Genomic DNA, 12,043 nt, shown 5'->3' with positions numbered 1-12,043 from the left:
ACAGACTTCTGTCAGAGTAATTGATGACCCACCAAAGGCCAGTGGTAAGACCCTATTGCTGAAGACTCCATACGCAGCTGACACGTAAAATGGAATGACATGGCTGGAAGACAGGAGAGAGTCAGTCCCCAGACAGTCAGCGTGTCTAGTGCCAGAAGGCGCTACATAGGCGACTGGGGGAAGTGACCAAGATCTGTCCAAGCAACACATTGTTTAACCTAAGTAGCAACAATTAACCGGATGTGATACCCATACAAGTGCAATAGTGGTATACAGCCATGGTGAGGAATCAATTGCTCTTGATTTGGCTAACTGATCCACTAAGTGGTACTAGACCCTTAGCTGGAGCTGGGAAACAAGTCAGAACCATACCCAAACACAAGCCCACTCTACAATATCAAGCTACCATCAATCACGGGGTATAAGAGGGCCTACACCTATCAAACTGTCTATCAAAAAAGTAAGTGTTATCTCAATTTTCTGGGTGCTAACTCACTCTCCGTTGGAGAATCTGCTTCTCTTTTCCAGATAGATGCAGATCCTAAGAAGAGAGCTGCCCCAACATACCTCAGAAGGGGCCCAACTGAAACTAAGGACAACTGGCGAAATAAGCAAGGGTGATGTTTTCCTGTGAACTGGATACCAGCACAAAGGGGAAGGAGATCAACGCAGAGAAAAATCAACTCCTACCAAATCAGAGAGCCAGAGCCTCAGAGGCCCCCAACACCTCAGCACTGAAGCAGACCAAAAATGAACCCAACATGGCTCAGGGAAATCTTGCGGAAGAGGGGGCGGAAAGAATGTCAGAGTTACATGTTGGGTCATGATTTTCAGAGACATTTATCATACTAATAACTGGGGGCTAACTCCACAATGCACGACCCATTTTCAATAATAAGGAGGGTCTAATGGGAGGGGGTAGATCACAGATGAGCCTAAATAATGGTACCATACTGCCTGTATTTACTGAAAAGAAAACTAATAAATTAAATTAAAAAAAAAAAAAAAACATTTGTAAGGTTTCTTCTTGTTTGGGTCAACATTCAAGCCTTCTAAGTGGTTGTTACCCAAAACCTGGGTGAGGAACGCACCGTGTAATGGCCACCATGGCGTCACCTTTGCTCAGCCCCTTCACTGCAGCGAACACCTCCAGATGCTCCCTCACTGTTAGGTTGGGCCACAGATTATTCTCCTGAGGACAGTATCCCAGGAAACCCAGGTCATCTCCTCTGCTGCTCCCATTTAGTAACACCTGTGGGGAATAGATCGTGGTCAGAGCCACACTCTGCACTGTTTCTTGGAGTGCTTCTTTGATGTGGTTCTTTATTAAGTGCCCGTCATAATCTTCCAAAAGAGAGAGAAAGTTCATTCAGAGAATTAAAATGCACACCCAGGTGTGTGCAAAAGTAGCACACTATCTTACGTTACAAATTATTGGCAGGAAAATGCAAATTAAAACCAGGATGTGATATCACCACAAACTTGTTGGAATGACTACTATCAAAAAGTGGAAAGGTAAGTGACGAGGAGATAAGGAGAAGGGAAACCTTGTGCACCGCTGGTGGGAGTATATATTAACAGAGTCATCATGGAAAATAAAGTGGCATCTAAGAAATAAAAGACCTAAGGTATGATCCAGCTATTTCTGGGACTGAAATGATAAATCACAACGAAGCCTGCACTCCTGTGCTCTTTCAGCATCAGCCACAACAGCTAAAATATGAAATCCCCAGGTGCCCACTCATGAGCCTTGGCTCTGTGAACAACAGAATACTCCTCAGCCTTTGACAGGTGGAGGTGCCCGATCCATGACAACGTGAGTGGACCAGGAGATCACAGGGAGTGAAATCACACAGGCACAGAAAGACTGATGCTGCTCAACCTCACCCCCATGTGCCACATAAGCATATTGGGTTTTTAGGAGCAGAATGTAGTATGGCCCACCCCAGAGGGTGGGATAAAGGAGTGGGAGATGCAAGGGGAGGCTCTGGTGCAAATGCAAGGGGAGGCTCTGGTACAATTGTCCAAAGGTTTTCTTCTCTCTTTATTTTTTACACAGGAGAAATGAACTTTCATGACCAATGCCACAGAATTCTTACTTTAATAAACAGTAGATTTCAGAGTATTTCCAAAGGAAGTTTTAGAATGCAGGTGGGGATATTGTTTGTCTCTGGCCTATGACATCTCTCCCTTTGATAATGCTAGGTAGGCTCTCTGACTGTTTGCCTGGCCACTCTGCTTCTAATACAGGCAACAGTGGTGGCTAACTCAATTCAACTTTATGCCCATGAATCTTGATGCCCTTCTACTCTGAGAAGCTGTTTACTGAAATTGTACTTGGAAAACTAATGAGATGTGTGGCTCAATCTGTGACTTGGTAGCAGCTCTTCATGAATGTCAATGAATAACTGAGTTCTCTCATACAATTCTATTCAAGGTAAATGGTAGCAAGCTGGAATGACCATGTTCACTGAAAGTTATAATCCAAGAGTTATGTGGTCCAATAAACAGGATTTGATAATGAATGATTCCTGATCAAAGGCCTCTCATAATACAGGATATAGGAGAAGAAGGACCTCATTTTAATGACCAGCATCAGTACCCTTAAAAGTAAGATATTATTTATTATTAAAATAATATTTTAAAAGCTCTAAATAACCGGTGAGTCATAACATGTATCAAGTTGTTATCTGGGTATTGTGGATAAAAATACTATCACTCTCATCCACCTACCTGTCCTGCACTTGGTTTTGTCTCTCCGGTGATCATCTTAATGCATGTGCTTTTACCAGCTCCATTGTGTCCCAATAACCCTACAACCTCTCCTGAAAAAAAAACATGAATAATAATGGTACAGATTATGACAACCCTCTCTGTGTGATGGGCTAGCCTATAAACCTTAATATATCGTGTTATATTTTAATGATCTAATTGTGAATGCTATGTTAAAAGCCTTGAAATAAATAGGTATAAAATGATCATACCCCAGAAAGATGCAGACTATTGAACACAAATTCACAGCCAGCATCATCATATAGAAAGAAAACCCAATGTGTTCCTCTAAGATTGATAACAGAGCCTAGGGCACAGAGCACTCCTTTCATACTGTACTAGAAATGTCAGCCAGACCTCCAGGCAAGAGGAAGACATAAAAGGTCCTTAGACAGGAAATGAAAAAACCAAGTCACCTCTATAAGTCTTCGAGATCCCAGTAGAAGATGAGTAGAGCTGATATATCCAGTAAAATAGCAAGCTAGACAGCAATATGCAAAGTTAGTAGCTTTTCTATGTACCATAGTGAACTTGCTCAGGAAGAAATCAAGAAGTTTGTTCCATTCACAATAGCCATAAAATATAAGATACCTAGTAACAAAATCTAAGGGGGTTAAATGATCTTGACAATGAAAAATATAAAACATAAGGAAAAGAAATAGAAAGCATTAAAACATGTCTAGGCCAGGCTTGGTGGCACATGCACTTTTAATCCCAGCACTCAGGACACAGAGGTGGGAAGATCGACATGAGTTCGAGGCCACCCAGAGACTTTATAGTGAATTCCAGGTCAGCCTAGACTAGAATGAGACTCTACCTCAAAAAACAAAATAAACAAACAAACAGAAAATTATGTCTGGTTGTGATGGTTTGAATAGATGGCCCCCAATATATTCAGTTTTTCATTTGTTTGTAGTTTGCATCTGCAGCCACCTGGCTGGAGGCAGTGTCACTGGGTGGATCTTAAGGTGTGGTGGTAGGTTTCAGATTTCAATCTAAAGATATGCGAAGTGTGTTTACCTGGAGTTCCTAAAGTGTGCTCTGTGGCTTTTGGCTTTTTGGCTTGTGCTTCTTTCTCTCTGCTTGGTCCTGTGAAGGCAGGCCAATTTCTTCTGCCATTATGGAACTTCCCCTGGATTAGTAAACTTCAATAAATATCCCTTCCTCCATAACTGTCTGGTCTGAAAGTTCATCTCAGTGAACCTGAAGCTGTCTGCTACACTGGTATTCATAGATTTGAAGAAATAATATTGCTAAAATGTCCAAATACAAAGTGGGGTTGGAGAGATGGCTTAGCCATTAAGGTGCTTTGCCTGCAAAGCCTAAGAATGTTTGTTCAAATCTCCAGGTCCCACGTAGTTAGATGCAAAAGTGAAACAAACATGCAATGTCGCACAAGGTGGTGCATGTGTCTAGAGTTCGTTTATAGCATCTGAAAGGCCCTAGCGGGCCCATTCTCTCTCACTGTAAAGTAAAATAAAATAAAATTTAAAAAAATACAAAGTGATCTGTAGATTCTATACCCCCCACCACCAAAATACCAAACGCATCATTCACATAAGTGGAAAAATAATCCTAACATTCACGTGGAAGAACAAGAGACAGCAAATAACCAAGACAATTGCCAAGTGATCAAGGCCAGCGAGATCACAATATCCAATTTCAAAGTGCACCACAGTTATGTAACAAAAACATATCATTAACATAAAAATGCAAAGAACAATGCAATAGAATAGAGGACTACAAAATCAACCCAAATATCCTCAGCTAAAGAACTCTTTACAAAAGTACTAGAAACATGAGTGAGAAAAAAAAAGACAGCTGGGAAAAGTGGACATCCACATGAAGACTTAAATCAGATTCATATCTCTCACGCTGTAAAAAATTAACTGAAAGTGGGCTGGGAAGATAGCACAGCAGGGAAGAGTGAGTGCTGGGCAAACATGAGGACCTGAGGCTGTCTGGACCGGATTCTTAACACCCACATGAAAATCCAGGTATGGCCACAATGCCACTCCTTCAGGAAATGGAGACTGGAGGATCACTACGGCTCACTGGACAGCATGCCTGACCAAAATGCCAATTCTGGGCTCAATGAGAGACTCCATCTCCAGGAAACAACGAGGAAGTGAGATAGAGGATGACACCTAAGCTTCTCTTGTGGTCTCCATATATGTACATAGGGTACACACACACACACACACACACACACACACACGCATGCACTGTATGTGCACACACTCCACCATAATGCTACACAGGCATACAGAAATCAACTGAAACTGAATCAAAGGCTTTAATGTAAGACCTAAAAATATTGGGGAGACAGTTCCAGATTCTGACATGAATAACAATTTCTTGGATAAGAAACAAAAGGAAGGGGCTGGAGAGATGGCTTAGCAGGTAAGCCGTTTGCCATCAAAGCTTAAGGACTCAGGTTCAATCCCCCAGTGTCCATATAAAGCCAGATGCACAAGGCATTACAAACATCTGGAGTCCATTTGCAGTGGCTAGAGGCCCTGGGATATCCATTTTTTCTCTCTCTCTCTGTGTCTTTCTCTCTTTATTTATTATGAATAAATAAAATATTTTTTTTAAAGAAACAAAAGGGGCTGGAGAGACAGCTTAGCAGTTAAGCACTTGCCTATGAAGCCTCACAACCCTGGTTTGAGGCTCAATTCCCCAGGACCCACATTAATCAGATGCACAAGGGGGCACACGCATCTGGAGTTTGTTTGCAGTGGCTGGAGGCCCTGGTGTGTCCATTCTCTCTCTCTCTCTCTCTCTTTGTCTCTTTCTCTCTCTGTCGATCTCAAATAAATAAATAAAAAGAAACAAAAAATAAAAAAAGAAACACAAGGAAGAAGGGACAAATTCAATTTTTACCAAATTATAAAACCACTGTACCACAAAGAGAATATGAAGAGATAACCCATAGAATGGGGAAAATATCTTCAGTAATTTGTCTGAAGATTAATGTCCAGATTACCTACATAAGTCCAAAAAATCCAACAACAAAGAAACAAAGGAATCAATAAATAGGGAAATGAATCAAAAAGACCCTTCCTAATGAAGAGATGTAAATTTACAATTTAAAAATGTTCAATATTTGTATTGACCAGGATGTGCAAGTCAGAACTACTACAAGATTCTATACTGCCTCAATTAGAATGGCTGCTATCCACCCCCATAACAAATGCTGGCAAAGATGTAGAGAAAAAGAAATCCTTGCACAGTGTGGATGGGAATGTAAAATAGCACACATTCTGGAAAATAGTATGGAGGTTTCTCAGAAAACTAAAACTGGAGCTATCATAAGATCCAGCTAGCCTATTTCTGCATATACATCCAAAGGCAATAAAGTCAGCATAAAAAAGAGGTACTTTTATGTCCGTGTTGTGACACTGTAGCCAATATTTATTTATTTATTTATTTTTTAATTTAATTTATTAGTTTTCTTTTCAGTAAATACAGGCAGATTGGTACCATTATTTAGGCTCATCTGTGATCTACCCCCTCCCATTAGACCCTCCTTGTTATTGAAAATGGGTCGTGCATTGTGGAGTTAGCTCCCAGTTATTAGTATGATAAATGTCTCTGAAAATCATGACCCAACATGTAACTCTGACATTCTTTCCGCCCCCTCTTCCGCAAGATTTCCCTGAGCCATGTTGGGTTCATTTTTGGTCTGCTTCAGTGCTGAGGTGTTGGGGGCCTCTGAGGCTCTGGCTCTCTGATTTGGTAGGAGTTGATTTTTCTCTGTAGCCAATATTTATAATTTTTAACCAGCCTAGATGCTCATCAAGCTATTAGAATTTATATATTTATATATATATTTTTATATATATTTATATTACATATGATGCAATATTATTAAAACACATAGAAAGAATTCCCATTCTTTGCAGAAAATGGATGGAACTGGAAAGTATTGCTATTGAATGGAATAAGCCTGATAAGGAAAGTCAAGTATTAACCAGTCGATCCAGTAGAAGGACATAGAAAAATGAAAAGAAGATGACCCAAACATTGAAGAAGAACTACTAGGGACTGGAAAGGTGCAGAGGGTGGAGAGGAAAGTGGGGGTGAGGGTAAGAAAAATGTGGCTTGGCATGACCCATGTGCCACATTTGCATGCATGGAAATGTCACAGTGAAAATCTGTACAATTCCTCTGTGCTGATTATGGAAAAATTATATAATGTCATGAGTAAATTTTTGTCTTGATGACACTGAGAGAAGTTTAAACTCTCAGGGTTTCAGTCACCTGCCTAGGCACACAGAGATTAGAGGTGACATGGCCACATTGTGTCAGAGGGAGAAAGGCAGAAATCAGCAGTAGGTTCCTTTCACCCTTGTGCTCAAGATTTCAGGATGGAAGCAAGGTCAGTCCCCCCTCATGAAGAGTGTTAATCATCAGGAGACAAACTCATGTTAATTGAGTGGGAAGATTTCATTTTGATGATTTATCTGAAAAAATTTGAGATTTATGTTAGTGTAACTGTGCCCCCAACTCAAGGGGAAAATAATTTACATGGGAAATGACAAATTCAAGGTCATTCTGCAGACAAGAAAGAGGTAGTCCAGCTCTGGAGGATACAAATGCTAAGCATCAAGGGCTCTAAAGGATGGAGGATGTGACCCAGCCAAAAATAAGAGCTCCTGTATCCAACCTTTTCTAACACAGAAAGAGATATTTCTTGTTGCTATTTTCTTCTTTTTCTTAAAATAGAAACACTTCTTCTTGTCTGAGTATTCCTTGCGAAGGCAGCTGGCAATAATGGCAGGCTTCTGTAAATGATAAGCCACAGAAGTGAGTACTTTTTATCAACAGGTAATTTATAAAATTTACATGTTAAGTATCAACTTGGTTTGTCCTTGCTGCTATACTCATCTTTAGATAGTACAGTTATAATCTGTGCTACCACATTACTATTCAAAAACTAGGTATTTTGGGGGCTGGAGCATTGGCTAAAGAAATTTAAACATGCCCAAGAAACTAATGAAGCCTGAAACAGTTAATACTTTCCAGTGTCTGCTGGGTGATAACACAGTGAAAGAAATCACAGTGGTGACACCTTGCAACAACAGAAGTTTTAACTGCAAGTATGAAGTCTGATCTTGTGGTGGTCTGAATGTGAAATGCCCACCTCCCCACCCCACTGTCTCATGCGTTTGTGATTAGGCCTTATACTTTGGGACATGGAGCTTCAATGGCAGAAGTATGGCACTTGTGGCTGTCCTTGTGGTGTTACACAGCCCAATCCTGGAGCTCACAGATTCTTCCTGCATCCCTACTGATGTGTTAAGATGTGATACCCAGCCTCTAGTCTGCTCTTCTCTGCTCTGCCATGCCATGATGAAACTGCTCCTTAAAACTGTAATTTGAAATAAATCCTTCCTGCTCTTAAACTGCTTTTGGTTAAGTGCTCTTTCCCAGCAGCAAGAATGTAACTGTAGCGGAGCTCACAGTTCATATACAGAACTAAACTTTAACCTTTCAAGTTTATCATCTATTATCAGAGACAGTGATGCGTGGGGCCAGATTTAGCAACAAATCAAAGCATGGATAAAATATTCGGAGTGTTGGGTCAATTCTGAACCTGGACCATGTATGGTTATAACTTTACCAATCATGCAAAAGCAACAAAGGGTGAAACTATCAGAGCAAAATCCAGCAATGGCTAATTAGTGAATGGTATACCACCATGCATACTGGGAAATTACCAATTTCTTTCAAACATGAACTTGAAGAACTAAAAGGATTCATTATTTTGAAGTGTAATGCTCAAATACACATTCTATTATCCTGAATGTCCAACGAAGAAGACAGATAAACACACCTCACTTCTGTGCCACACGACTCTAAGATTTACCTCTTCAAAGTCTGCTGAAGTCAAAGCATCAGCTGTTCTTGCTCTCTCCCGAGTAACATCTTCATCCTCCCCTTCTGCCTCTTCTGGATTAGGACATACATGGGCACTTCTGGAAGCAATCCTACAGCCAAAGTAATCTGTTAATAACTAATAGTGTCTCAGGTTGTACCAAGATCATTTTGTTCTCTGAGTTTTGTATTTCATTAGGTCTGCTGAGCAATGCATCTTCATAACATCTAGCCTTCTTAGTAAACTTTTGACCCTTAACAATGATCTTGCTTTTGTCTAAAGTGTCATTAAACAAAGCAGACATTTTGTTTATCTCTATTATTCTCTTGACTACAGAACTGCCATTTTTTAAAAATATTTTAAAACTTTTGGTCAACAAACTTCACACATATACACAAGGTACCCTGATCATAACCCCACCTGGACACCTGGACACATAACGGCCACCTGGACACATTTTTCTTTCCAACTAGTCACTCTTTGCTTCTGATGTCATCATGGCCTTTGCCTTCATATCATGCAGGCCTTGCGTAAGTGGCAGCAGACACTGTGAGCTCATAAATGCAATGGCCACTTTGTGTCTGACAAACAATACCATCATTTGCTCTTATGTTCCATCTGCACCACTTTTACAGTGGTCCTTGAGCCTTAGGCTGTGTGACAGAGATCTCTTTTAGTGTCAAATACTCCAATGGCACCCCTTCTCAGCACTTTTATGAGTTTTGAGATGGAGACATCATTTGTAATCTCAATGGACAGCACAATAGAGTGTGGAAAACCCATTTCATATCATAATTCATGAGATAAGTACTCTAGGAACCAAAATTTTCACATCAAATTATGAATATTGTCAAAACTTTTGTGAGACTTTTGGACCAGAATACTTAAAATCAAGATCATCACAGAAAATTTTAGCTATGGGATTAGGCACAGACATTCATTCAAAATGCATGTCAGATTAACCCTTTTCTTTCTATGGTAACTCAGACCTTTATGACTGTGATGAGGTAATTAGTCTAGATTCTTTTCCTTTAATCCCTTCTTCATTTTGGTAATGATGTCTTGAAGGCTAGCTGCCATGGTAACAATATGCTACCAACTTTGTCTAACTTCCAAAGACGATATTAATTTGGAAGTGGCATGGTCAACCATCTTTGTTTGCCTGGAACTGAGGTGTTGCCTGGGATATGGGACTTTTAGAAAATGAAGACTTCTAAATGAAGAGTTTGAAGATGAATGAGGACTCCTAGGAACAGGATGCTTCTGGCTTAGTTCTTGAGTCATAAATAGTACATTTTTTACTTTCAAGGTCTTTTGTTATCTGTTCTGTTATAGTTGAATAGAAATCGTCCATGGCCACTTAAAGATAGGAGTTGTTGCTATCATGGTCTATATACTCTGGGTGCCTTCCTGGATCCACTGTTCCTCCAGCTGCCCAGTGCACAAATCCTTTGTGATTCAAACTCAGTGCGCTGCATGTACACAGTATCAGAGGAAGCCTTAGATTTTTGGTGTTTCTAGTGTGGTACAGCTGTTCTCATCACTATACCACAATCTCCTTAAGTCTCCAAACCCCACATTCTGTCTATATACACTGTCCTTTAGTTCTTCATTATAAACAGACAACACAGGCAGGATATCCTTGATAGATGATTGTTCTTTCCTTTGTGCAATATCATTTAACAATTATCATTAAAACAATAATAAACCATTTGACATCTGCAAACCTAAAGACTGGGTCCTTCCTCATTGTTTTCTTCCCAAGCTTGAATTCCAGATATCGTAGAATAACAAGAAAGATGATAATATGAACAAAAGGCTAGAGAGAAAGAAGAACATTCAAATTAGAAATTATGCATGGTAACATCAGATGTACGTTAGTAGTTATTTGTAAATGTGCCTTCTACAAATAAGTGTTGGGCAAAACTATTAAGCATTCAAGGACAAGCTATTCATACACTTACAAAAAATGAAATTCAGTCTCATTTTTTAAAAAACAGAAACAATGAAAGTATATTTATATTATTCAAGTACAATTTATATTATGTTAAACATAGAACTATATTCATATTTTGCTACATCTTTGTCTCTAGCAGTTAAATATTATTTTTAAAATTGAGAGCTATAAATTATATTACTAGATTATTGTAAAACTTGTTTATATGTATAGAAGCATTGCACTTTTTTAGGGTCTAGTTGTATAAAAATTCTTTTTTTTTTTAAAGATGCCTAGGCTTTATTCTGTAATGTTTCTAAGATTGTATCTATTAAATGCAAACAAAAACAAAGGAGGAAGCCTTGGCAGAACAGGAGAAGTGGTGCACACTTGATGACCAGATCGACTTAAATATTGTTCATGGCACATAGCCTAATCCATGCTCTTGCTTTTGGTCTTCCACTGCTCGGCTACATCATTTGCTAACGGATCATCTGGATTGGGAGCTCTTAATGCCAGGGCTGATAGCAGAACTGTGTGGATCTGCAGTGCTGGGGACCACTTATTTTTCAAAATATCTTAACATATTCTTCCCAACTTGTTTACATTAAGATGATAAAGTTTGGTCATGAAATGTACTTTAGGAGCTGCCATTGGGTATTCTTCTGGAAGGAATAATTCAAGTTTAAAAGTCCCTCCCTGAAAGGGGGGAATCCTGGGTGCCAGCAATGACCAAATGAAAATAATGGGCATTGCTTTCATCTGGTTCTGCTTTGATGCCAGGAATGGGTTCTGCCAGCAAACGCTGGGTTTCCTTAATTATCCTGCAGGGCGGCCTAGCCATCTTGTTAGATCCCAACTCCGGCCTTTCTAGTGGCATAAAGATTCTTAATTTTCATAATAGATTGGGAGATACAGTTCAGTGGTAGAACATTTGCCTAGCATGTATAAGGTTCTGGGTTTGAGCTCCTGAACTGAAGTTATTTTTAAAATTATTTATTTATTTATTTACTTGAGAGAGTGAGAGAGGGAAAGAGAGAGAGAGAGGGAGAGAGAGATAGAGAGAATGGGCATGCCCGGGCTTCCAGCCACTGTAAACAAACTCCAGACGCATGTGCCTCCTTGTGCATCTGGCTTACGTGGGTCCTGGAGAGTCAAACTGGGATCCTTTGGTTTTGTAGGGAAATGCCTTAACTGCTAAGCCATCCCTCCAACACTGAAGTTTTTTTTTTTTTTCTTGTTGTTGTTTAAAAAATACAATCCAGGAAACACAATGATAGAGTATATTTAATGATATCCTCCCTGTGCAATAATATTCAAATGAGAGGGCTACTTACTGTTAGGAACAACAAATAGACAAATTTCCTTGCTGGTTCTATAAAAACAAGGTCATTGTATGCACGATACTGCAAAAGAAAAGACAATGCTAAATACAAGTTTTATGATTCATG

The 12,043-nt window shown here is 39.6% G+C and overlaps 1 protein-coding gene across 2 annotated transcripts in view; it reads right to left on the bottom strand.

Annotated features, from left to right (window-relative positions):
• Window positions 1-12,043, bottom strand: part of LOC101595231 (ABC-type organic anion transporter ABCA8A) — a 70,412-nt gene that overhangs the window by 5,691 nt on the left and 52,678 nt on the right. For both annotated transcript variants that reach the window (XM_045158156.1, XM_045158157.1), the window contains 6 exons: window positions 11,930-11,998; window positions 10,384-10,475; window positions 8,648-8,768; window positions 7,445-7,562; window positions 2,734-2,825; window positions 1,092-1,252 (listed from right to left, as the gene is read on the bottom strand). In XM_045158156.1, coding sequence (XP_045014091.1) covers window positions 1,092-1,252; window positions 2,734-2,825; window positions 7,445-7,562; window positions 8,648-8,768; window positions 10,384-10,475; window positions 11,930-11,998 — 653 coding nt within the window. The remainder of the gene's footprint in view (window positions 1-1,091; window positions 1,253-2,733; window positions 2,826-7,444; window positions 7,563-8,647; window positions 8,769-10,383; window positions 10,476-11,929; window positions 11,999-12,043) is intronic.

The sequence above is a fragment of the Jaculus jaculus genome, chromosome 9 (assembly GCF_020740685.1).
Source record: "Jaculus jaculus isolate mJacJac1 chromosome 9, mJacJac1.mat.Y.cur, whole genome shotgun sequence".
In the NCBI taxonomy this organism is placed as follows: Eukaryota; Metazoa; Chordata; class Mammalia; order Rodentia; family Dipodidae; genus Jaculus; species Jaculus jaculus.
Note: the sequence above shows the minus strand (reverse complement) of the source record. Positions and strands in the feature narration are given on the sequence as shown.